The sequence below is a fragment of the Canis lupus genome, chromosome X (assembly GCF_003254725.2).
Source record: "Canis lupus dingo isolate Sandy chromosome X, ASM325472v2, whole genome shotgun sequence".
Taxonomy (NCBI): Eukaryota; Metazoa; Chordata; class Mammalia; order Carnivora; family Canidae; genus Canis; species Canis lupus.
Window position 1 is genome coordinate 32,438,166 of NC_064281.1, and position 27,635 is coordinate 32,465,800.

The 27,635-nt window shown below is 38.6% G+C and overlaps 1 protein-coding gene across 1 annotated transcript in view; it reads left to right on the forward strand.

The window, feature by feature from the left end:
* LANCL3 (LanC like family member 3) overlaps positions 1 to 27,383 on the forward strand; it is a 102,773-nt gene extending 75,390 nt beyond the window's left edge. Inside the window, exons 2-5 of the mRNA XM_025439791.3 lie at positions 588 to 711; positions 3,984 to 4,181; positions 10,980 to 11,187; positions 18,265 to 27,383. Of these exons, the coding sequence (XP_025295576.1) occupies positions 588 to 711; positions 3,984 to 4,181; positions 10,980 to 11,187; positions 18,265 to 18,424 (690 nt within the window). The 3' untranslated portion in view covers positions 18,425 to 27,383. The remainder of the gene's footprint in view (positions 1 to 587; positions 712 to 3,983; positions 4,182 to 10,979; positions 11,188 to 18,264) is intronic.
* The last annotated feature ends 252 nt before the right edge of the window (positions 27,384 to 27,635 follow it).

Consider the following 27,635-nt stretch of genomic DNA (forward strand, 5'->3'; position numbering starts at 1 on the left):
CCCAGGGCGCGATCCTGGAGACCCGGGATCGAATCCCACGTCAGGCTCCCGGTGCATGGAGCCTGCTTCTCCCTCTGCCTATGTCTCTGCCTCTCTCTCTCTCTCTCTCTCTCTGTGTGACTATCATAAAAAAACAAAACAAAACAAAACTGGCTTTACAAGCATAGCCTGAATGACACAAACCGAAGGCCCACTGTCTGGGCCAGGCCTGCGTGGCACACTGAGAGTGACAGCTTTGTTAAGGATAATCCGTTAGGCCTGGTCTTTGTTCTTCTCTGTGCAATTTCTTGTTCCTTTGACAAGGATTACTGATATAACCGCTCTAAAGTGAGCTTTGCGTTTTAGAAAAGCCTACAGTGATAAAAGTGTGTATTTCCCATCAACACAGTAGATTTTCTGAAGAGGGTGGATAAACTTGACAACAAAGAGAGAATCGGTTGTTAAAAAGTTACTGCTGGCTAAGCTTATTTACATAGAGGAAAGGATCTGGGGAATATGATGATGGTCTTTAATGAGAAAACCCAGTGTCCGTGAAAAAAAGATCCTGATTTGACTTCTGATTGATTCTTCTTGATTTCCTTCCTCAGGTGCTGACCCCAGCACAGATCAAATCAATTTGCCAGGCAATTCTGGACTCTGGGAAGCAGTATGCCATGAAAAAGAGAAAACCATTCCCCCTGATGTATTCTTACTATGGAACTGAATACTTGGGTGAGTGTAAGTGTTGGCAAAGGCCTGCAGGAAGAAGAAAGTCTCTAAGATCCTCATGGACTAAAAACTAGAAGGTTTTGTTTTATGATATAGGTCATCACCATTTGACAATGAACACTTTAAAATGCCATTTAAGGACAAATATTGGGGGTGCCTGGGTGGCTCAGTTGGTTAAGCATCTGCTTTGTCTCAGGTCATGATTCCGGGGTCCTAGGATCAAGCCCCACATGTGGCTCTCTGCTCAGTGGGGAGTCTGCCTCTCCTTCTCCCTCCCCTGCCCCACTCATGCTCTGTTTCTCTCTCTTCCTCCCTCTGTCTCTCTCTCTCTCTCTCTCTCACTTACCCTTGCTCTCAAATAAAATCTTTTAAAAAATAAAATAAAAACAAATATTGATAGATGCTACAAATCACAATTTAATGTTTGTTCTCATAGTCTAACAGAAAGGTAGCTATTTTAATGATTGCTTGCACTAGAGACTAAAATCCTTATTCTGAATGGTGAGTTCATTGGCTGAATTCCACCAAAAGTTGGCCAACTGTTTACACACTGGTTGCCAATAGTGTCTCTGCAGAGGGAAACAGGATGAAGCCACTAACATTTTCAAGTGTTTAATATTTGTGGATTAATAGCAGACTACTGAGTCATAATGGCTACTTTTGTGATATGAGGCATGTAAAGTGATAATTAGTTACTTTCTTTTTTAATCTTTCAGTAGCTCCCCAAACTCCCAAGCATGAGTCATGCAAGGCCCTTTGGAGATCACCTGCTCCCTTCTCCAAACTCAAGCTTTCTCTCTCTCCCTTTTCTGACTCTGTCCTGTATAATGTCCTACAAGCAAAGTGCTCTCATGTCTTCAAAATCTTTGTGCCCGTTCCTCTTGCCTAGAATGCCTGGCCTCCCTTAGTCCCTTCAACTATCTGTAATATGTACACCTAGACTTCAAGACTGATCAAACAGCATCAGAGCTACTGAGAAACTTTGTGTTTTTGGAAAAAGAGTTTATTGAATCCTCTCTGGAGAAACATTCACATCTTTCAGGTTTTACCCTAAAGCAAAATTGGTTAGTGTCAGGTCACCTTGCCATACTTTTATTGGAGCCCTTATCATGTCACATTGTAATTAGTGGCTTGCCTGTCCAGCCACGTCAGCAGGCTTTGTGCACCATCAGGATGAGGGCTTTTGCTCACTTACCTTTGTGATCCCTAGAAATTTACCAAGAGCCTGTACATAATGAAGGTACCCAACTTCAGCAGTGAGCTTATAGACTAGTAGTTCTCTGAGAGATTTCTCAAGGAATCTTTAAGTTCCTATCTGAATTTCTCTAGAATCAGACCTTGAGACAAAGACTTGAGTATAAATGGTGTATTTGGGAGATGGTCCTAGAAAGTGTTGATAGAGGAATGAGGAAGTGAGACAGAGTAGATAAAAAGGTTAATAGAGGATGTAATAGTGAGCAACTGTGGATAGCTGAGGCTTGGTTCCACTGGGGACCCTGAAGACCATCTAGAACATGCCTCAATTGTCCCACCCAAATGGTGAGGTAGCTGGGATATTCATCCATCAGCTCCTTGCTTCATGGGTCAAGGGCTGCTCCCAGACCTGTTAATTCCCAAGGACTTTAGTCCTGCACCTGTGGGCTGGGCATATCCCTGTGGCTAGAGAAAGCCTCAAGCAGAATGAGAGATGCTTGAGGTAGAAGGTAGAAGGAGAGGTGCACCAGAATGGTGAGTGTGGGCGAGGTGATGGGCAGGGCATGGGCAGTGTCTGCTAGAGTTCCTTAAGAGAAGTATTCCTTTCATTTTTTTCCATCTTCTTAGAGAAATTAACATTCTAGACATTTGCATGTATAGCACAAACCAGATTGCTATCTACTGCATAAATATTTTCCTGGAAAGCTTTTTTACCTAACAAATTAAAATCCAGTGAAAGAAAGGTAACTTCAAGTGTTATGACTAAATTTTAGGAAGAATTGGTTTTTAAAAGATTTTATTTATTTGAGAGAGACAGTGAGGGCGAGTGGGGGGAGGGGCAGTGGGAGAGGGGAGAGAAAATCTCAGGCAGACTCCCTGCTGAATGCAGAGCCCATCTCAGGGCTTGATCTCAGGACCCTGAGATCACGACCTGAGCCGAAACCGAGAGTCGGACACTTAGTCAACTGAGCTACCCAGGCACCCCAGAAGAATCCTTTTTGACTGAATAAAACTGTAAGGCCATTTCTGGGTGGCCTGAGTGCAAAGATAAAGCTTAACCGTTATGGAGTTGAGTTTAAAGGAGACGTTTTCAGAATATCTTGACCCCAGCACCACCCACCAGTCAACTTTCTCTACTCATTAGGAATGAGTGAAAACTTCTAGAGGGCTAGGCTGACTTTTTTTTTACCTTTGTTAAGCTAGCTCCTTCTCCAAAAGCAGGCTTAGGCCTTTGTTAGTACAGTACCCTATGCTGGAACACAATACCTAGGAAGACTTTGCTCAGATGATACTACCTGTTTTGAACCTCCAGCACTTCTTGCACTCCTTCCTTGGTTCTCTTTTAGCTGCTGGTACACATCTCCAATAATAGCATTTATCGTTTCATATTCTGATTATTTATTTACAAGTCTGACTTTCTCACTATACTGGATGGGGAGGTCTTCAAGAGCATAAACGAAGTCACATGCATCTGTGTATCCTCAAGGTGTAGACAATGCCCAGTACACAGTGCTAACTGTGCAAGATTAAGGAATTAATACCAATTATTAGTGTTTAACTTTAGAGAAGAAAGGATTTAGTTTGTTCATTCGTCTATCTTCAGTACCTAGAACAGTAAAAGCTATTGATAAATTACAAAGTCAAAAAAATCTTTGCCTAAAACAGGGGTTGTCGCTAATTTTTTTTCCATAAAGGGATAGATAATAAATATTTTAGGCTTTGTGGGCTATAAGGTCTTTGTCACAAATACAGCTCAGCCATTGTAGCACAAAAGCTGCTGTCTATAGCTATAGCTGTAGCAGCTATGGACAACACTTAAATGAATGTGGCTCTATTTCACTAAAACTCTATTTGCAAAAAACAGGCAGTGAGTCAGATTTGACCCACAGGCCGTAGTTTACTGATCCCTGTTCTAACATATGTCCCCCAGAAGTCTAGATCTTGGGCAACTTTATTATCATATTTCTGTGTCTGCTTTCAAGTAATATTGCCATTCATTTTTTATACTATGATTGTTTTTTCACTAAATTAAATGAGCTGTCCTTCCAATCGTGTGAACTAATTATGCTTTGTTGATATAGGAGCAGCTCACGGCCTGTCGTCCATTCTCCAGATGCTTCTTTCTTACCATGAGCACCTCAAGCCCTCAGATCAGGAGCTGGTATGGCAGAGTGTGGACTTCCTCATGGAGCAGGAACAGAACTGCAACTGGCCACCTGAGCTCGGCGAGGCCATCGAGAGAGAGAACGAGCTGGTGCACTGGTGCCATGGCGCCCCAGGTCTCACCCACATTATTATCTGAAAACATTGCCTTTCACTGGGCTTAGCCAAAGAGAGGTGTCTTTTCTGAGGAGTGAGAGTATTTTTCACCTTATGTCATTACTTTATGAGATACAAAAGTCAAGATGAAACTTGTCAAAGCTAAAAAAAAGTCTTGATCTGCAAAGGATCTTCAGAAATGATCCTGTAGTTTTAAAAATATATGACCTATATCTATTTGTATATAAATTAAACTAGCACTGTCCAATAAAATATAAGCCACATATAAAATCAAGTTTTTAGTAGCCCCACTAAAAATGTAAACAGAAACAGGTAAAATGAATCTTAATAATATATTTTTTATAACCCAGCATGCCCCAAGTATTATTTCAACATGCAACCAATTTAAAACCTGAGCTGTTTCACATGTTTTTCATAGTAGAGTCTTTGAAAGCCAGTGTATATTTTATGTTAATACCCCATCTCAGTTCAGATTAGCCACAGGGCAAGTGCTCAGTGGCTGCATCGAACAATGTAGGTCTGGAGGCTGGTAATTCAAAATATGGTCCCTGGACAAGTGGCATGGGCTGTATGGGAGCTGGTTAGAAGTGCAGAATATCAGGCCCTACCCCAGAAGCACTGAATCAGAATCAGTTAACAAGATTCCCACGTGATTTATATGCACATTAAGGTTTGAGATGCACTATTACATAATTCTTCTTCAAATGAGGATTTCCATCATCACCTAATAAAAAGTCTAGAGAACTGAGAAGACATCTGCAGTGTACTCTCTGGAATTGAGCCTAGAAACTCTATCAGACTCCATCATTTTTTTCCTTTCTTTCTTTCTTTCTTTCTTTCTTTCTTTCTTTCTTTCTTTCTTTCTTTCTTTCTTTCTTTCTTTTAAATCCCATCACACTGTTAATTAGGCCTTCTGAGAAGGAGCAATTTGAAAGAAGCTAAATTCAAATAAATCAATTAATTTCAGTTGATTGGCCAGGGGAGAGAGATAAAATACCAAAATAACAAAAATTTTGGATTAGGAGTGGATTTAATTTTCAAGGCTATGCTTCAGTGCCATGAGCAGAGCTTTAAAATATATTTGATTCTTCTTTAGTTTGCGACCTGATTTTCATTACTTCCTTTCCCCTCCTTATCTAATTAATGTTCTATAATCCAGCTGCAATTTCAGTTTTTCTTTGGTACAGTTTGAGTTGAAGAATAACATACATTTTAGCTCATTGGCCATATTTTCTCTGCCTGCCACATTTTACCCAAGGAAGGGACTTCAAAGGCTCCTGTGTGTGCTTGTACCAGTGCCAGGGCATTGTGTCCAACCTAATTCCTGCTGGTGATAATTTGAGCCCATTTCTTCTTGCTTTGAACTTTTTGGAGAAAAACAAGTTATTTACCACTCTGGAAATGATAGCTCTTCATGTTACGCTCAGCACTCCCAAATCCCATTTCCCTTTAATCATTTTCATTGATAGTCACTGTATATCCCCCAAGCACCCCAGAATCCTTGAATTTTGGAGGTATCCCAAGTTAAGTACAGAGTGTTTTAAAGGGACTCAATGTGCTACTAAAAGCCTTGCAAAGGATGGGAAGATAATCCATTAAACTGAGTGACTCCGTCAGTTAATTAATGGGGGTGTCTTGCAGGGCAATTTTTCCATCCTCTTTGTACATCACATTCCTTGTGTAAACCATGTACCATAACAGTATAACATAGGATTTATCACCTTGGGGACTTTATTTGTCCTCGTATCTCATTCATGTTCTCTACCTTGGTAAGATTAAACATAGGTTGCAGAGCAAAATCATTTAACCCATGTAGTCCCTGAACTACCAAAAATAAACCAATTCACAAATGAACAAAGAACCAAATAGGGCCTATTATTTATGCCAACCTGCACTCCCACCTCAAGGGTACTAGTCTTCCTTTTATATGAGATATGCTAAATACAGCATAAGAGTGATTATAAATCTGATAAGTACAGGTTAAAGACCATCAAGTCGGCAACAGTAAACTCTCCCAAAATTCTAAAAAAAGATGACTTAGAAAAATCATTTTCACTTGTTTGAGGAAAATATTTTTTGAGAATGGATTTGTGAACAGAGCAGATGGTTTGGGGCAGCAGACTGATTCTGTGAATAAAAACCCGCCAGAGATAATCCAAATGTGGACCTTCATCAAGGATACCTTATCTCTCCCTATAATTGCTTCCTATTGACTGTCCTTTAGCACACCTCTGTAGGTGACAGACAGCCGTAGTTATCTTTCAGGCAGTGTAGAAATAGTTCTGGCCTCAAAGTTAATAACTTTGGGTTCTAATTGTAGCTCCAACACTAACCACTAAATGACCTTGAGAAAACTGCTTTGTGCCTTTCATGGCTTTGTTTCTTCATCTGTGAAATGAGTATGTTGAGATGGAGCAATGAAAGTCAGTCTTTTTATCACCACAGATCCCCTTTATCCTGTGGATCCTTTCCCTTCCCTAGGGATATGTCCCAAGAGATCTGCAGGCACCCACATTTAGAAATAGGCAGTGTGGCATATAGTTTTTCTCACTAAATGCAATGAAGTATAGCAGGCAGATGCATATGACCTCTTCATAACCTTAATGTTTCTGAAATACAGGATGAGAGTCATTTACAAAATCATTAAAACAAATGCCGTGTCTAAAATAAACTCTAGATTGCATTATGTTACATCATTACTGTGGTAACACTGACAGTGCATTTCCTTTCCTCTGTGTGAAACACAGGTGTGGCTGTTTTTTAAAATCCTTTCTCAAGGGCTCCTGGGTATATGACTTTGAATAGAGAACGAGGGCTTGTCCGGTGCAGGTGTCGTTGGTCACTAAGCTTTGTTGTGTACCGTACAATGCATGCCTCAGTGAAATTACAGACTGCAGAAGAGAACTGCATGGTGATTGCTCCAGTATGTTAAAACTATGCGTGCCAAGTCTAGCTATTGTGAGGCTCTGCTAGATTGTGTGCTTTCGCAGGTTTAGCTTTTTAAACCATATTTCTTAAGTAACAATTTTCCCTCCAGTTGTGTTTGGTAAACACATATATTGTTGCTGACTTAAGTTTCTTATCGGTGCACGATAATTAGTGTTCCGGTGACAAAAATGACACGGTTCTTATCAAAAGCAAAGAAATCCAACATTCCTTTCTTTTAGATTAAGCAGCCTTATTGTGGATTTCAGTAGGTCAGGTTAGAAGACAACAGGTTTAGAAGTCTTTCAAGGTCCCTTCCATGTACTGTTCTGTGATCCAGGCTGCAGGAAGAGACCCTCTGCTCTGGCCAAACCATAGGATCAATAGGTATTAAGCTGCCTTTGGCTAATGACCTGGCACAGTAAGTGGACCATATCACCCCTTCCTGCTTCCACATCTCATCTCTGCTTCTGTGTCAGCCTGTGCTGGGGTGAGAAATGAGACATTATAAAGTCAGCAGATGTTTGTGGAGCCTTTGCCATGTCAAACACCATGCCATAGACTAGGGGAGCAAAAATGAGCAAGATAGAGTTCCCGTCCATGGGTAGTTTGCACGATCCTAGGGAAGGCAGACACAGAAACACAATTTTAATATGATATCCTGTAAGTGCTAAGGTTTGTAAAGGGAATGATGAGGACTCAGAAGAGGGCTTCCGGGTGCCCCTCCAGCCTTAGGAAAGGCTTCCTGGAAGGCAGTAATACCTGAGGTGAGTTGGCCCGGCCAAGAAAGTTGGGAAGATTGTGCCAAGAAAAGTCACTCAGAGGCTTGGAACCAGAGTGGAGGAAGGGGAACTGCAGGTGGTTTGGTTTTACTGAAGTGAAAAGCTTCAAGTAGGTAATGGAGGAGATGTCAGCAGAACAGAGTAGGAGCTGAGACACAAAGGGCTTTTTGTGTCTCCCTGGAGGCCAGCTTCACCTGGCTTCTGAGTAGAGCTGAGAGGCATAGATTACACCACAGAGTTGGTCCATCTTGAGGCACGGAGCTGACTTTTGGGATCCCTGTGTCAGCCAGTCACTGGCTGAAATCTCCTCTCATTTGGCTGAGTGCAAATGTCCCAAGAAGAGGGAGCCATGAGCTTTCTTAGCAGCCAACTCATAGCAACTGGGAGATGTAGCACCTGCCTGTAAGGTAAAAGCAATCCAGCAGAGCACCAAGGGCTCCCAGTTCACTTGGCTATTTCTTCCTCATCTTTGGTAGTCAGGCTAGATAGTGTCACTCCCCTAGTAGGCCTTTCCTGCCTCTAGGTGTGGGTCAGGAGCCTTCCTGTGTGCTTCCATGACAGCTCTATTTCCCTCATGTAACCTAATTAATGCCTCCAGTTAGGTTGTAAACACCATGAAGGGAGAGACTTTTTAAAACCTTAGCACCTATTGCTGTACCTGGTATATAGTAGATGCTCAGTTGATACTTAAACAACCACCAAATCCTTTGAACCCTTTTTTTTAAGGTTTAATTTATGTATTCATGAGAGACATACAGAGGCAGAGACATAGGCAGAGGGAGAAGCAGGCTCCCACTGGGGAGCCTGGTGCAAGACTCGATCCCAGGACCCCTGGATCATGATTTGAGCCAAAGCCAGACACTCAACCACTGATCCACTCAGGTACCCCTCTTCTGAGACTTTTATTAACCTCTCTGCCATCTTCCTGCCAACATGATCAGCTCATAGCTACCCCATTGTACTCTCTTGACACCACTGTGGGACATTGTGTCTATAATACTAATCACACCATTAAAAATAAAAACCAACCAATCCACAACAAAATCCCTTCCACTGATTCCCTATGGCCCACAGAACACAGTCTATGCTGCCTAACTGGACTTGTAAAACCATCCATAACATGAACCCAATCTAACTTTCTATCTCCCTGTCCTGTTGGTTAGAACACTATACCTGTGGTCTTCATGTGGATTGTTTGTCCTGCCTCCAAATCTTTGCCCTTATTGATCTTGATGCCTAGAAATGCTGTCTCTAACTCATGTTGGGCCTAGAGTTTCCTATGCATCCTACAAAGTCCTGAAGAAGGCCCTACTTCTAGGCCTCGCCCAACTCTCTCCCTTAGGGAACTTCCACTTTTTTGATCCCTCTAGTGTTATTGACAGCATCATTCATTTTATGTTCCAACAGCATCATGAACTACATGTCCTATTATGTATTAGTCACATGGACAAATTTTTCTCTCTCTTTCTAGACAGTACTTCCTGAAGGTCAAAAATTTTGTTTAAAAAAAAAAAATTTTGTTTAGCATCTGTTTTGTATAACCCAAGGCCAAGGCTGGCTACATCATTTGGGGGGCCCAGCACAAGGTGAAAATGCAGCCTTCTTTAAGAAATGGATCATTCATTTCAAGATGGTAACAGCAGAGTATTAAACCCAGCATGAGGTCCTTCTGGAGGCCCTTGAAGACTGTACAGGTCACGTGCCCATGAAGCAAGCCCTGCCTAGGGCTATGTATACAGTAATCAATGACCACTTACAAATGTATGGATACATGAATGAATCAATGTGTAATAAGTTCAATTCTTTTAAAATCATCTTTTAGCTTGTGGGAGATACTTTGTTCCTAGAACGGAAGGACAGTGTGCTGTAGGCAACCATTGTCAGTAGTTGACTGGAAAGCCTTGGTTGAGGAGAGTCTGTTGTTATGTATTAATCATAGGAAGTGTTAGAGGATGAATTCTAAAAGAATAAAATCATAACTCATACAAATATAAAATAAACATATGTCAACAATTTTACTTAGCTCATTAATTAACGAGGGAACCAGAAAGGTATTACAACTAGTTTCAGAGGAAAATCCTAGGAGCTGACATGTTTATGGGCCATTAGGAATGCTGACAAAGATTTGCTTAAAAAATGCAAAACTGGGCAGCCTGGGTGGCTCAGCGGTTTAGCGCTGCCTTCAGCCCAGTGCGTGATCCTGGAGACCTAGGATCAAGTCCCATGTCAGGCTCCCTGCATGGAGCCTGCTTCTCCCTCTACCTGTGTCTCTGCCTCTCTCTCTCTCTCTCTCTCTCTGTGTCTCTCATGAATAAATAAATAAAATCTTTAAAAAAAAAAAAAAAGCAAAACTGGCTGCTTCCACAAAGGCTGAGGGAAATCAATCCAACCTCTACCAGACAGAATGTGGTTTTCTAGGAATAGGAATTATTTGCATTACTATCAGTTGTTCACAAGGTACTTTCTGTCCCCCCAGAGTTGTAAAATAGCCTGGTCAAAAGATAATGAAAGGCACAGATAACTCTGATGAATGAGGTAGTCGAGATACCTACTAAATTCCAGTCTTCCCCACTTTAGGAGAGAGGTGGAGACAATGCAGAAGAAGGATCTTGTGTTACTAATCTCCTCCCAGAATGGGAGCCCCTGGAACTTGGGGGAAATTGTTTTTATTAATAGCTGTCGCTTCTCTTGTTTCTGTTCTTGCCTGTGTAATGGAGATTGCCTCTGTGGAGGAGTTTTGAAGGCAAATGTCTTCCTTTGGAACAATCGAGTAGGGAAGGACTCACTTCACAGCTGGAGTAGAAATCTTGGCCAGGTCCTCTGGGATCCTTGTTGTTTCTGGAAGGACTCCCAGTTTTGCCTTAAGAAAAGGTGTATTGGTATAAGCACTTTAACATTACAAATTCGGAACCTCCGTTGGGGAATGGGCAGACTGTATAAACACGTAGTCATTTCAAATAGCCAGATATGCATAAGGCTTACCAGAGCATTCACCATTAAATATTAACCCATTTGTGAATTATGGATTATATCACTCTATACTTGTTGCTCTTTCTGCAGGGGTCAGTGATGTCTTTGATGTTTCCACAGGAATTGCCTATCTGTTTGCCAAAGCTTATCTGGTTTCCAAAAAACCACAGTACCTTGACACATGTATCCGGTGTGGGGAACTGACATGGCAAAAAGGTCTGCTAAAGAAAGGACCAGGGATTTGCCACGGTGTAGCTGGCAGTGCCTATGTTTTCCTGCTGCTCTACCGGCTCACGGGAAACTCTAAATACATCTACCGAGCCCAAAGGTCAGCTGATCTTTGCATGTATTTTTTTCTAAACGTTAATCAAATTCATGTTCTGAACAGGTAAGAGTCACATAGCTGGAAAAGTGAAAAAAGACATACATCAGCTGTGTACTCTAGCAATTGGGTTCTCTTCTCAGGTGACGATCAGGGTTCACAGTTTCTTAGTTAACTTGGAGATACTCTGTGTATATATACAAGCGAATGTACTATATATAAAGTTTCATCCCTCTTTTTTTATACAAGTGGTGTAGCACCTTGCTCTCTTAATGATTACCCTAAATCAGCACATAAGCAACTCCTCATTTTTATTGTTGCATAGTTTTACATTCTATAAATGAACCAGAGTTTAGTTACTAGGTCCCATGTAAAAGGATATGTGCATTTTTGCCAGTATTTTGCATTATGAATAATGCTATCATGAATAACCTTGCACATGTACCATTTTGCACATGTATGGGTATATCTGAAAGATAAAGACCTAGAAGTAGAATTGCTGGGCCAAAGGTATGTATAATTGAGATTGTCTTTTATTTTTATTTTTAAATTTTTTAGTGTTGAGTGTGATTTATTGTTATTATATTAATCATACATTCTGATTTTCCTATTAATTTTTTTGTATATATTTTTTATTGGAGTTCGAGATTATCTTTTATTTTGGTAAGAATGTTTCACATGACATCTGTCCTCTTTACATGTTTTCTTTAAAGATTTACTCATTTATTTTAGAGAGAGAGAGCACAAGCAGGAGGGGCAGAGGGAGAGGGAGAATCTCAAGCAGACTCCACACTGAGCATGGAGCCCGATGTTGGGCTTGATCCCACAACCCCGAGATCATGACCTGAGCCAAAACCAAGAGTCAGATGCTTACAGACTGTGCCACCCAGGTGTCCCCCTCTTAACATATTTTTAAGTGTATGATACCATATTGTTAGCTGTAGGCACAGTGTTGTACAGCAGATTTCTAGAACTCATTCACCTTGCATAGCTGAAACTTTATACCTATTGATTGACAACTTTCCATTTTCCCTTCTGTCCCCAGTGCCTGGCTACCACTATTCTATTCCCAGCCTCTATGAGTTTGGCTATTGTAGATACCTCATATGAGTATTATCATGCAGTATGTGTTTTTTTTTTGTTGTTAACGGCTTATTTCACTTAGCACAATGTCTTCATCTATCATTTAGAACAGTGTCTGACACATAATTACTGCAATGTAAGTGTTCATTATTATTATTACTAAAAATTAGAGTTCTGTCATTCCAGACATTTCTCTATGCATAGATGCACGTTCATATATCTGTGTATATATAACTGTGTGTATATATACATATATATATACATGCACATAAATAAGATCCTACTATTATATATATATAACAGTATCATACATGCCATTAACAGCTTGTAATTTTAAATGAACAGTTTTTAAGGGACAACCTTCATTTCAGTTTGTATAGATCTATCTCATTGTTAAAATGGCTATATAGTTATTCATTATAGATGTACCATGATTAATTTCACTAGTCTTTAAGTAATGGATACTTGATACCTATGTGGTCTTTACGAATAACAAGAAAAATTGTCCCAGATATCCAGTACATACTTTCTATGCCCTCATGCAAGCATTCTTGTCACAGAAATTTTAGAATTGAAGTCATTAGACCCATGGGTATTTCTAGCCTGTCTTTATCTTTTGCCCATTTTTAATCCTAATGTGGTGCTTGTCTTGAGAATTGTAACTCTTTGTTACAATATATGCTGTAAATGTTTTCCTACTTTGCCATTTGTCTTTCAATTTAGCTAGTAGTCTTTTGCCAGACCAAAGTGTTTTTTTTAAGATTTTATTTATTTATTCATGAGAGACAGAGAGAGAGACAGAGAGAGAGAGAGAGGCAGAGACACAGGCAGAGGGAGAAACAGGCTCCATGCAGGGAGCCTGACATGGGACTTGATCCCGGGTCTCCAGGATCACACCCTGGGCTGAAGGCGGTGCTAAACCCCTGAGCCACCCAGGCTACCCGCCAGACCAAAGTTTTAAGTGTTTTTCTTGTCAAACTTTCAAGATTTCTGGATTTTGTGTTATGCTTAAAAATACCTTTCCCGCTCCAAGATTATAAAAATATTAATTTACATTGTCTTTTAGTACCTTTGTGATTTTATTTTAACCTAAAAAAATAAATTTATACCTCCTTCACCCATTTAAAAGCTATCTTAACTTTCAAATCTTTGACTAATCTAGAATTTACTTTTTTAGGGGCACCTGGGTGGCTCAGTGGTTGAGGGTCTGCCTTTGGCTCAGGTCATGATCCTGGGGTCCTGGGATGGAGTCCCACATGGGGCTCCCTGCAGGGAGCCTGCTTCTCCCTTTGCCTGTGTCTCTGCCTGTCTCTGTGAATAAATAAATACAATCTTTAAAAAAATAGAACTTTTGAAAACAGTGCTATCTGGATATCTATCTTTGTGTTTTTTAATGACGAAACAAAACTTTCCAGTAGTATCTATTGACCAGTTACCCCAATGATTTGAAATGCCAAATTTATCATAAACAATTAATATGCATGTTTGTTTCTGGACTTGCCATATTTTATTATTCATTTTTCTAGTTTTTCTTAGCTATTTTCTCTTATTTATCTTTCCAATTATATTTTAGAATCAATTTTCAGATTAAAAAAAATCCTGCAGCAATTTGATTGGAATTTCAAGAAATTTATAGTTTAGTGAGCATTAACATCCCTAGAATGTTGTTTTTCTATACAGGAACATGATATATTTTCCCTTTATTTAAGTTTTCAGAAATGTCATTTGGTAAGGTTTTGATCTTACAAAGAAGGTCTTGCATGTTTCTTGTTAATTTTATTCCTAGGCATTTTATGTTTCCAGCTTTGTGAGTAGAATCTGCACTATATTTTCAGGCCATTTATTACTGGTATTTATGAAAGCTTTTTAAGATGTGCATATTATTGCAATTTAGCAATCTAACATGCACTTCTTTCATATACATCTGCATTGTATCTTATAAACTATTTTGATAGCTATAATGATATATCTGGCTACCCTTCTGAACTCTGTTACTGTCTCTATTAGATTTTCATTAGAGTCCATTGGATTTTCTAAATAGACACATATGTTTGCAAATAATTATAATTTTGTTACTTCCTTCCTCTTTTATATCCTCTCCCTCCCCCTCTCCCTCCTTGCTTGGTTCAGAATCTCCATAAAAATGTCCATTATTATGAGCCATAGTAATGCTGATTTTATTGAAATACTTCTTTGCTTCACCCTGACCTTTGAAATGTGCTTCTTACACTGTGTATCATGTCGGATTATGACACTCCTCTGTTCAAGATAATCCAGTGGCTTCCCGTATGACTCAGAGTAAAAGCCAAGGTCTGTGCTCTGAACAAAAGGCGCTATAGGATCTTGCCTACCATTACCTCTGTGAGATCATCCTCTACTCTTTTCCACCTAGTTCTTTCTACCACAATGGCTTCCTTTTGATTCTTTTAAGGTGCCAGGTACAACCTGCCTCACAGTCTTTGAAATTTTGGTATCCCCCCTATCTGTAATGCTCACTTTCTATATATATCTCCCAGCCCTCTGACTTCATTCAGACCTTCACTCTAAAGCTATTTTCTCAGAAAAGTCTTCCCAAGCCAATTTAGCTAATATTCAGTGTTAAGAAACATAAAAGACCCTTTATGATATTTGCCCATAGGCACTGAAGGAAAAACACTAACATATGCCCATCCTCCGTTTGAAGCTTCACTGTTCAGGAATTCTGTTAATGTAGTTTGATTCATGGCTCCCTAATCTGTTTGGCTGCAGCCTGACCCTTTACTTCCCAAATCTACATTTCTCTACAAAGGAAAGTCATTTTGGATTCTATTTAGACTAATGCGATACCACCTTCGTAACAGGTTTCTTTTTTTTTTTTTTTTTTTTTTCGTAACAGGTTTCATCAGAGATTGTCATGCCCTAGAAAGCCTAGTAAAAAGTGCCAGAACAACCACTATATTTTTTTGGCAGACCAGTCCTAGTTTACAGAGTCTTATCTATGAGGTTCTGGAGTCCAGGGCCCTTCAGGCAGCTTCCATTTTTCACTTCCAGGTAGAGCCTGAAAACGTGCAGCTAATATCTGAATATTTTGGGGGCATTGCATTTCATTGCCTTAGTGTACTGAAATTTCCACTTCATTATAATTCAAAGTTAACTATGCTATGGCCCAAACTGGGGAATCTTCCCTAATTTTGATGGGTCCTCAAACGTAATGTCAAACAATATGTACCTTCCTGTAATAAACATTACTTGGTCATTGGTTGAAAATTATAGTTGCAGAAAAATAGTTGATAATGCTTTCAGTTTCTTCCATCATTAATTATTCCGGGTTTCTACCTCTTCTTGAATTAATTTTGGTAGTGAATATGTTCTATAAAAGCATTTAGTTCATATGGATTTTCAAATGTTTGATGTAAAGCTTTTAACAGTATAGTTCCATGATATTCTAAATTTCCCATGTCTGTGATTATATGCCCTTTTACTTTCCTAATGCTTTTTTTTTTTCCTTTTTGGCCAGACACCAGAATTTTGTCTATGTCATTCTTTCAAGGAACTAGCTTTTGGCTTTGTTTATTGATTCTTTTTGTGTTTCTTTTGCTTATTAATTCATAACTTTCTGCCTTTATTTTGATTTTCTAGTTTTCCTTTCTTTTGTTATTTCCTACAGTTAAAAAATGTTTCATTAGAATATCTTACATCATTCTTATAATAATAGTAAAAATAATAATAAAATTCTCAGATGAATGAATTTTCCGGAGTTCAATTTTTGTCATAATCAATAGGTTTTGATATGTAATGTCCTCAGTATCTGTACTCTTTTTAGCTCTAGAATTACCATCTGACTTCCATTTTGACAGAAGTTTTTAGAAGAATGAATTTGTTAGTTTGAATTTGACATCAGTGGATAGATTTTGGGAGCAATCATTTTTACTTTAATGTGCTAACACACTATATGGGTCAGAACACAATGAAACCACTACTCTCATACATTGCTGGTACTCTTATAAATTGCTATATATTTATTTAGAAATCATTTTGAAAAGCACAAAAATGTTTATTTTATTTTTAGGCAAAAAAATGGAGGATACTAAATATTATATAGACTATAATTTCAGTAATGTGCTAAATAAGTCAAAGATTAGGGGGAAAGAAAGGTCCAGAGGAGAAAGCAAAATTAACTGTGGGTTTCTTTTAAAGTATCGTGGAATGGTAGTCTCTGTTTTACAAACATTTTCACTATGTTTATGTGAAAAATGATATTTGCCCTATATCAAATGCTTGCCATATGCTCAGAGCCTAATATATGATATCTTTAATTTTTACAGGTAATCTGACCCAATTTTGCAACTTCACCATTTTAAAATCAGATTAAGAAATTTGCCAAAGGTCATCTAACATGAAATTATCAGAGTTGGGTATCTCAGCTCCAGATCCCTTCCTCTTTCTGCTCTACCAGGGCTTCTTAATCTAGGGTTTGTGAATTTACTTGAGAAAAGTATTATCTCAAACTGAGATGGAGCATTACCTCCAATTTGGAACATAAGTAATAAGCCACAGGAGAATTAGCAGTAGCTGTGACTCTTGCCAGTAGAAGTCATAGATACAACTCTTGTTATAGATGTTAATGAAATATATTTGACTCTCATCACTACTTAGAAATGTCTGCAGTTATTAGACCCATTATATATTGTTCTTTAATGTGTTAATAAAAAATCCATATATTATTACTTCATAAATTTGGTTTGAAAACTTTTGCTGTGCCTTGATATAATTAATTTCCTTGGGAATCCTGTGTATTTTATTTTCTATATTTGAAGACTTTTTTTCTGGAAGAAGTCCAGACTGCGAAGTGATCCATTGCACTGTAAAGGTTCTGTCTCCTTGAAGCTATACTTTGAAGTTTCATTGCATAATTAAAAGTTTTGAATTAACTCTTAAGGGGCATCATCATTCTACTGTTTAAAATTTTGAACTCCATTGAAAAATTGTTGCATATTCAGGGAAACAGTTGATAGAAAAATGGTGCTGAACAGAATTGCAATATGTTTCCTGCTGACTTATTTTAAGCTACTATTGATAATTCCAAGAGCCCTAAAAAGATCAAATAAGTAATTACTCTTCATAGGAACCCCCCACACACACACACACACAGTACCAATAATCTAAATTTATGGCAGTATCAGCTCTCAGGCCTTACCAACCTGTGAGTTCCAGCTTCTGAATTGGTGATTATTTGTGTTTTTGACAGAAAGTAAAAGAGGAGGTTCGTAAAGAGATAACACAGGTCACAGCACTTTCAAAGCTGTAAACTACTACAAATGTTATTCATCATAAATAATTTGAATAGGATTTGTGGCAAATAAGGTAGAAGAAAAAGGATCTTTAGAGAATCCAGAGACTAGTGATTTATTTTTAAGGCAGATGTCCTAAAAATAATCTATCTTGTAGCTGAATTTTCTATTTGTTGTCATGATTATAAAATGCTGTTTGCCTTTTCCCATTCATCTTATTCCTTTGTTTGCCCAAAGCACAGATTGTATAAAATCTTGCCCATTTATTTTCACAGTCTCTGCTCTCTGTCACATATAAATGAAACCTAGCTCAGAAATGATATGGCTGCAGAAACATAGCATATTTACTCTTCGAAAGGAACAGTCATACATCAGCTTGCTTCTATTCAAAATACATAAAAATATGGTTATTTATCTGTCTCTTTTTAGTTTTAATTATCGGATGACAGAAGGAATGAAAGCCACAGAAAATACCAAACTGCTTTGCAAACTCTGACAATAGTTGAACTTGCTTGTCAACATAATTTGTTGTGAAACATACACAATTATGTAACAGATCCTCCTTTTAACAGAGAAAAAGGCTTTCTTAAAATATTGTACAGTTTTGCAAAGAAATTGGTGCTAGAACTTTAACTTAGCAGAGAGGAGAAATAAGCAATTCTAGGCCAATAATATGGAAACAGTCATGTTAAAACTGCTCATATTTTTTTTTTCTTTTTCTTCTTCTTAGGTTTGCTGAGTTTTTATTTACAGAGGAATTCAAGGCCGGTTCTCGAGTCCTTGAAAGTATATACAGCTTGTATGAAGGCTTCTCCGGGACGGTGTGCTTTCTGATCGATCTGCTGCAGCCCAATCAAGCCGAATTCCCTCTCTTCAGTGTCTTTGTCTAGAAGGTTCCCTCTCTCACTGTGGCCCTGCAGAAAGTCCCTGAGATTTCCCGAGCCTACCCGAGGCAGTTTCCACATAAGCCACATCCAATGGTATCACAACCATGAGCCTTAACATTGCCGCCCGAAGGAAGGAAGGGAGGGAGAAGGCAGGAAGGCAACATGATACCAGACTTCAGGGAGAACAGTTTGAGAACCTGCAGAATAAAAACACCACAACTCTTCCAAAAACCAGAGAGATTTAAAATTTCAGGGAATTATTGTGAAACTAGAGCTCAGAGGAAAAAGGGAAAGAGAAATAATACGTTTTTCAGTTATGGCATATAAAACAAAACTGAAATGTGGACTCTGTTGATAAAATGCCAGTACCCTTGCAACTGGAAAGAGAATCTGACCATCTGTGGGTGCCCTCCACCCCTAAATTCAGAAATAAACACAGTCAAAAACTAAAGTGATTGCCCAGCTGAAAATTGCTGGGAGGGATGAAATGTCAGGTTGCTGAAAGGACAAAAAAGGAAACTCTTGGTTGTCCTCTGTCTTTACTTATTGAAATTTATGGTTTTTACTGAATGGAGAAATTTGCATAATGGATCTCTATTTTATCATTACCCTGGGCACTTTAAAGGAAACATATCATAACCTTTTTTTTAAACAATTTTCATTTTTAAGTAATCTCTACGCCCAACATGCGGCTCAAACTCACAACCCCAAGATCAACAGCCATACACTCTACCTGCTGAGTAGCCAGGCACTCCAAAACATATCATAACTTAGTTGAAATCCTGAAATTCTGAATTTCTTTAGGCCTTACATCTCTTTTCCTGGCTCCTTTTTCTTTCCTAAAGCTCAGTTAGAAAAGTAAAATTCATAGGCTAGCAAATACTGTAGCAAGTATTGCTGTCCAATGTTTTTCTCAATTTGAAGTGTGAGCTATGTATTCTCTATTGTTAATTTATATTGAAATGCTTATGTAATCCCTATGGAGCTATTAGATGAACTGTAAAATACACTCATGGTAAAAATCATTCATCTCAAAGATCAGGGTAGCTACTACAAAGATATGTTGTTTCTACCTTTGATGGAACACCGTGTCCCCTGGGACAGGCAGACCCTGGCTGAGAAAGGGACCTGGAGATAGTGAAAAGAACATTGGTAAAGTTTATGCTGTTAGATTAAGAGATGAGTGAACTCCTTGGCTGCTCACCTTACACTCCAAGACACAGGTTCCACTAGAAACTCTCTACAATACCCACTGAGCCAAGTTGCCATATTAAATTCTACCCTGTTGTAAACACATAAAGGGGTCACTGGCAATTTCATATATCAGAGTGAGGAGGGACTTGCGTACCATACAAGATATAAGAATTATTGAAATAGTCATTAAATATTTGTATATATGTGATAGATGTAGAATATATACATATATATACATATATATTCTACATCTACATCTATCTCCATGTAAACCCAAACACTTATTAAGTTCGTAGTTCCTAACTTCTTGATTTATAGATAAACTGGGAGGAGTTGGGAATACTCTGTTCCCTAAAATGTGTGTGTGTGTGTGTGTGACCTGGCATGTGTGTGCATGTATGCACACTCATTTCTCTGGGAAGAGGTTCTCTAGCATTCATAAGATTCTCAAAGAATCTGTGGCTGAAAAGGGTAAGAAGTACCTTTGTATATTTTTTTGACTTTATGTTTGCACTCATCAGAACAAGCTAGGACAAAATGATTTTGAAAAGCATGCACCTTTTTTGTTTATTGTTTCATTTTCACATCCTCAGATATAAATATATACACTTGGCCTCAGTTGTTCATCTTTGAAAATACTCAGGTTGGAGCAACACCACATAAAAGGTTTCGGATGACTCCCAAAGTTGGGTTCTAGAAGTTCTTCCATGAATAGTCTAGGCCTTCTCAGAAAGCCTTAAGGCGAAATGCCTTCTATGGAGTAGTCTTCTTTTGAAATGACAGTGGTCCCTGCTTTTCAGCATCTGGTTTTAGATTCATTTCCTTTGGCCTCTATAGGCTGAAGGTAATAAGCATCCAATATACAGGGCTTTATGGAATACATGCTTTTTTTCATCATCCAACAACCCTTCAAGGTGACTTACATAATTGTTCCAAAGTCTCACAGCTAGGAAGGGGCAGAATGAAGATTCAAATCCAGGGTTTCACTTCACAAGTACATTTACTTAGTATTCTAGACTAGAATCCAGGTACAGCAGTGAACAAAAGTACCCCTGGAAGGTACCTTTTGTTTGTTTGTTGATCCTTCCACCATTCATTCTGGAAACCTAAAACCTAGAGCACTAAGAAGTGATAATCTAGTTTAACATATCAGTTTTATTTCTAAGAACTTCAGAAAAACTGGACTCATTCATGCTCGCCCACCCTTTTAAGGTCTAGTAGGGTAACTATGACATTGTGCTGACCCTTATGAAAAGGCAACCTTTTCCTGTGTCGAATCCAAGCAAAGGCCATGCTTGAGTGTGTCTTTATGAACTGACACCTTGGTAAATTGGAAACAAGGGTAAGCTTGTTTAGCATGTCAACATGTTGTAAGTTTCCATTTTCCTGAAAGAGTAGAATTGTAGCTTTAGGAAGATCCTCTTCTATCTTGTTTTTTCCAAGAAGTGGGGAAAAGACCCCTACATATTACTGTATAAAGCATGGCATGTCACTTCCTATCTAATCAATTTGTTCCCTGCTAAGCAGTACCATCCTTTATGGAGTAGGTGCTTAGGCAGGTTGCCCCGTGACGGCCACAAGGGCATTTTCACTACCACTAGTATAACTCTAATGTTAGTTACTATGTGTGCATGAACACTTACAAACCCCAAGGGTAACAGTGGAATTGTGGTTAGATTGAAAGAATCTCTCCACAATGGAGAGTCTGCAATATACTTTAAGAATGGGAAGTTTTGGAGAATATTACAACTCGGCAAATTTGTTTCATTAACACAATTACATACCTTCTCTTCTACACATACTTTTCTCTCCATCTGTATCCTAATAACTGAGATTTGACAGAGTTTTCAGCATATACACCCCTGTGGTTCTTCAAGTAACCAACTACATGATTAAAATAATAGTATTTACTTTCTGATAATTTGAATCATTTTGTTGGTTCATTTTAAGTTAGCATTCTTCCATGGCAATACAGAACTTTAACTTTCTTTGACACACTAAGATTTTAATCAAGGTAGTACTCAAATTGTTTCCTTTTCCATAGAGAGTAAATCTCAATAATTTCAGTGCAACTAATGTAAGCTTGTGATTTATAACCATGATCAGGAAACACATGAATAAAAGGAAAAACATTAGTGATACAAAGAGCCCGCTCCACCTCACAGGATTGTCATGAGGGTTGTCAATGGGTAGAAGAGAGTTTTGTCATATGCAGGTCCTTTATATGTTTTAAAGGGAACATGTATTTTAAGTATCTACTATGTGCATAGAAAACTGTGCTCAGGTTTGACCTCAAATAAGCATTTCAGCCAGGTGGAATCTCCCTATGTGGATGCAGTGTTTGGGGTCTGGATCACTAGATGGGCGAAAATGAAGTGTGTGTTTTTTATATTCTAGAACCAATCCTGGCCATAGTATTTGGGCCTCAGAAGGTTCTGGGGCTTAATAAATAGGAATAGGCTGGTTTGGCTCGGAGCTCCTTTTCATGCAAATATTTATTTTGCTTGCTGCAAACAAAGGATTTATAGTGCCAGTAATGTGAGAAAAGGAGCTGGCAGGCTAGCTCTGCAGGGCAAAAATGAACTGGGAAATAAAGTATTTTTGGTAGAGTTTGGTCTGCAGTAGAATTCAGGCCTCAGAACTGTGTGACATGCAGCAATAGAAATACATTCTCGATTACATATAAGGCCTTCCTTGGGGGATCTGGGTTGTTTATTCAACACTGTCCCAAATTAATATCTCAATGACCAGCCTCAGATTTGCCAAGGCCATGTTCTCTTGGCATAAACTTGGCCAGGAAAGCAAATGAAAAGGCAGCCAAAGGGGCGGGTGGGAAAAGCTTTCTGGAGCTCAGCATCTAAGTGTGAGTTGCCCATGCACTCTTCATGCTGCTAAGAACCCCTCATCTTACTTGTGGGTTTTATTGCTTCCTGGGTCTTCTGATCTCCACCCCCACCCCTACCAACCTCCCCATGATTCAGCAACTTCTTGTCCTCCCTTTGGTCTTTAAATAGTACATTCTGATGTTTATTTTTTTTCCTGTGTGCTTAATCATGTGACCTCCTTTTGCCTGGGAGGGCAGGATTTCTCCTTATCTCTTCCATCCATGTTAGTTCATAGCTAATAGCTCTAGGCTTAATAAGGCCAGACTCCCCTCTGGACAGAAGCGCTGACCCCAAGGTCAGCCACAGCAGGAGTTGGGCCCATTGTGTTGTTAGGTGACAGGTCCAAGACAGCTCACCCCAAGGACAGCTATACAGGGAACAGAATGGCAGCTGCATTTATCCTGCTTCTCCTGCCTAAAGAAACCTGGTCATTTTATTTGTACTGTTGTGAAAAATACCAAAGTTGATGCTACATTACATATCGGAGCCTCCTACATTATCATAAATCTACCAGGTGTGCCCTCTCTCCTTGTTTCTTTAATTGAAAGTGCTAATGAATTGAGGCCTGATGGCTGATGCCTTTAGAGTTAAAAAATATTTTTTAAAATTCCCTTCAAATATGGAACCTTGTCATTTCCACCTAGACTCTTCCACAAGTGGCAAAGTCCCTTATCTGCAGAAATTCCTGCATCTTCTTTCACCTCTGAACTGAATTTGAAAAATCATTTAGCACAAAAACCAAATCATATTTTATTTTTTGGAGGGGTGTATTGGTGAGTAGTATGGCTAAAAGAGCAAGCTCTCCTTCCTTTTCTTGACTTTCTCCTCCCTGAACAATATCGAGGAAGAAGGGAGACAGGGAGAAAAGATACACGAGGTGAGGCTTGAGTGTGGAGGACTGAAAACAGTTTGTGAGCACTTCCTGTTGGTTTCCTCTTTGGTTTTTCTTAGTCTCCCCTGTAAGAAAGTGTGTGTAGGGTGGTGTGGGGTGGGGAGAGAGATGGAGAGAGAGAGTTAGAGATTGACTTAGGGAAAGTCAGTATCACATATGATGTAAAACCCAACAGCTCTGGTGCCAGAGTGGCTCAGTTGGTTAAGTGTCTGCCTTCGGCTCAGGTGACATCCCAGGGGTCCTGGAATCTAGCCAGTATTGGGGCTCCCTACTGAGCAGGGAGTCTGCTTCTCCCTCTCCCTCTGCCCCTCCCCCTGCTTGTATGCTCTCTCTCTCTCGCTCTCTCTCTCCCTCTCAAATATGTAAAATAAAATCTAAAAAAAAAACCCAACAGCTCTTAGATATATCCAAGTGGTAAATAGATATATGCAAGCATACACTGATTAATGAATGGGTCTGCATTGTGTGTTCACTGCCCTCTAATAAATTAGTACATAATTAATGAGGGCCCTCGTTAACACTTCCACTTGTCTATCCTAAGTATTCATTTTCGTGAAAACTTCTGCCAGGTTAGAGCCATTAGTAGTAGCCAGTTGTAGAAGCTAGCAGATGTGAGTTTTACAAACAAAGCCGCAAACGTGAGTCACGTGTAATTTTAGATTTTTCTAGTCACCACATTACAAGAGTTAAAAAAAAATGAAATTAATTGTAATTATTGGATTTAACTCAGTGTATCCCAAGGATGATCGCCTCAACATGTAATCAATATACAATTACTAATGAGATGTTTAACCTTTTTTTGTACTGAGTCTCAAATCTGGTGTATATTTTACACTTACTGCACATCGCAAGTCAGACTCGCCACATTTCAGGCGCTCAAGAGCCACATGTGGGTTGGCTACTGTATTGAACAGTGCAGGGCTGGCACTGTACTGCTATTTCACAGTATTGTTAAGGTCTTCCTACAGCTTATGTATGTTTTTGTTATTATTAGATAAAATGGAAACAAAACACTGCATATTCTTTTGTACAGTGGTGTTTCCCCAAATTCCGAACACTAGTACCAAGAGCTGCCCTGGGGAAAAATAGATTCTGTGATTACATAAGGTAGGCGAGTTCTGCTCTTTTGCCCCCTTTTGGAGATGTATGTAGTGTATTAACATATCTGAGAAAATCCTCTTGGATAAAGAACCTGTTTGCAGATGTTGAGTTGTGTCTGTAAGGTTCAACCTCCTAATTGTTGCTGTTGCCCAGCTGCCACTATAAAAACACGGTTAGTCTGGCGTGCTATGTTTATGTTATACTTATAACATTTGTTTTTTCTACAAGAAGAGTTTTAATACTCTTTCCCACACCCCGGCCCAATAAAGATATCAGAACAACAATTCTGTCCTAGAGTATTAATCCCTATTAATTATCTTGTCCTCACAGAGACCTGAGGTCATTCTTTACTACACTTTCCGGAACAAGAATTCCGAAAATTGCCGCAAGTGTCTCTACATAAGAAAAACTTTGTATCTTTCCCTCCTTCTCCACTCTTCTTGGAGCCTATCTCTACTTATTCTTTCTATTCAGAACCACCCTAGAGCCAAGATACATTTTTGTGTTCTAGAACCACCTACTAAATTGAAACCAGCAGATGGCTTTAATGTCTTGCACATGGGTGTGGATCTTCAGAAAGTACCCAAATACCCACCTTCCTCTCCCACTTTCAGAAATTATGAGCACTCTAAAAAGATGAAAGGAGAAACATCTGACTGTGTAAATGTGTAAACACAGAATACAGTCTCCTAAGTAGAGTAATACTATCCTGCTGTTGCTTTCTTTTTATATTTTGTGTGTGGTGTTAATTTACATGCATCAGTGTGTACTGTTTTTGTAAAGTGTGTAAAGTAGATGTTAGCAATCAGTTTAAAAAAGCTATAAATGATACGTAACTGCTGTCAATCTTCAGCAAATTACCTTTTTGCCTTTGTTTTAGTGGGGACCTCTGATGCCACCCCTCCCCCCAGTTTTGTTTTGCTCTCCATGCTTAAGTGGCAATTATCAATTATCAACTTCGGTCACTGAATTTTGTCCAAGTTGACTGCAGTAGTTCTCATAATGTGGATGTATTCAAATAAGAAGACTGATTTTAATGATCAATTTTATCTCTGTTTTTTTAGGACTTTAGTATTTCAATATTAGAAATGTCTTCTGAAGACTAGCAGCAGAATCCCTTTGCTCTTGAAAATGCAAAGCCAGTTTTATGTAGACTCTCCAGGAGTAGAAATGGAACATTTGAAACACAAGAGTTTGGTTTTAGAATCTGATAACGAAGGGAAGCTCCTTCTCTAAAAAAGGTTAACAGCTTTCCCAACTTTGAACATCTAGTGGAGCTGTCCTTGGAAAGGCAGTCTGAATTTTAATCTCATGGATTTAATGGCGCTAAATTAACAAACATTTTTAAAATGGATTTTGTAGAATTCAATTATTAAGGAAACACTTTGCAAAGCCATATAAGGGGAATTGTCAAGCACCACATGTTTTGGAATGTGCATTTACCAAGTGAATAGAATTTACTTCACCAAAAAAGATTTTTTGCACAATTCATGATACTTAACAGAAATATGATTGTATCATTGGAGAAAAAAAGCTCACCCTCTTAATGGTATACTTCACATTCTCTAGTAAACTGCAATTCCTTATTATTTTAGGGGATACAAAAGAATAATCTGTTGATAGAATATAACTGCTTATTCCTAATTGTATCTAGAAATGAATACTATGATTTAAAGTAATATTAAACTTTGAGGAACTGATCAATAAATTATTAATAAAATTGTACTCTTTGCAATACACTTGCCTCAGCACAAATGCAGAGTTAACATAAATTTTTAAAAAATACACCAAATAATAGACGTAAGTTGTTATTACTTTAAACTTCTAATTTCCACTAGCATTCAATCCAACACCAGTTATCTGTTGTATATAACTAAAATTTTGAAAGTCTTGCAATCAAAATGAGAGGCTTCTTCAAAAATGCCTTTTTTGCCAAAAACAAGTTCTATGACCTCTTGCATATTATTGTATTTCTTTAGGGGTATTTTGAGGCACGTTCAAAGACCTATCGTTAGCAGTTAGGTCTAAATTTAGAGCAGAACATTCTGTCAGATATTTTACTATATCACAAAATGTTGTAGTACTGTATTTTATAATGAAACCAAATTCTCAAGTATTCTGGTATGTTAGCTATTATTATACCAAAAAAACCACTTTCTATAAGTCTATTATTATGTACATAATATTTTAAAAAATGAGTATTTCAGTCCTAGGAAAAAAGTATAATGTAATATGTGACATTAAATTGATCTTCAGTCAAAATCCATTTAGGTATTACAGGGAAAGAGCAATCTTTGGCTTGAATGTATACATTATTCTCAAGGACAAAATGGTAAGCGAAAATACATAAAGACGCGGTCACTGGGGGCAAGTTAGCTGGTGTGCACACTGAGAAGGATCAACTTGCAAATGCTCATGAGATTTTAGCTTTGGTTGTAGTTGTTCCTGGAGGGGGAAGTGCTATAGTCAGTTGATGTTGCCTCCCCTTCATATGGGGCGGGCCGTGGTTCTCACAGCCGCTGCATGGTATAATGCAATCTTCTTAGAAGCAAGATTGAGTCAGAAGCTTAGAGATGCACCTTACTGTTTGAAAAACTGCTGTTACAATGTTCTAAACACTGTGATCTTTCCAAATGTGTTTTCTGTATTAGTTTTGTACTGTAGAAAATATAATTCATCATAAACTGGACTCTATAGTGTTTAAAGCAATGTTATTTATTGGCTTATCCTCCCCCATATTTATGTACAGTCAACAGTATGAAACCTGTGATAATCCTTTGCCTTAAAATAAAGTCCCATGCTAAATATTGAGTGCGCTGTAATAATTCTAAGCTACAAATTAATTTTTCCTTTAAAGCTTAAGACTGTCAAATAAAATATTACACAAATATTCTGTGGAGTGTTGCTGCTTAGTCTGTATTTGTGACAGTATGTGTATCTTGATCCAGGACATGGTGGCCTGCTGGGTTCTATAAATAGACATTAGTAATCCTTTCAGAGAATGGGCTACCTCTCAGCTGTCGGCTGAACCCTCCCCTTAGCCCTTGTAAATAGATTTTCCCATGCCACACTAGAATGAAGAAAAACAGCCCTTCGTGTTCTCTCCCTCTACAATTTCTGTCTTGATTTCTTCTGAACCTTC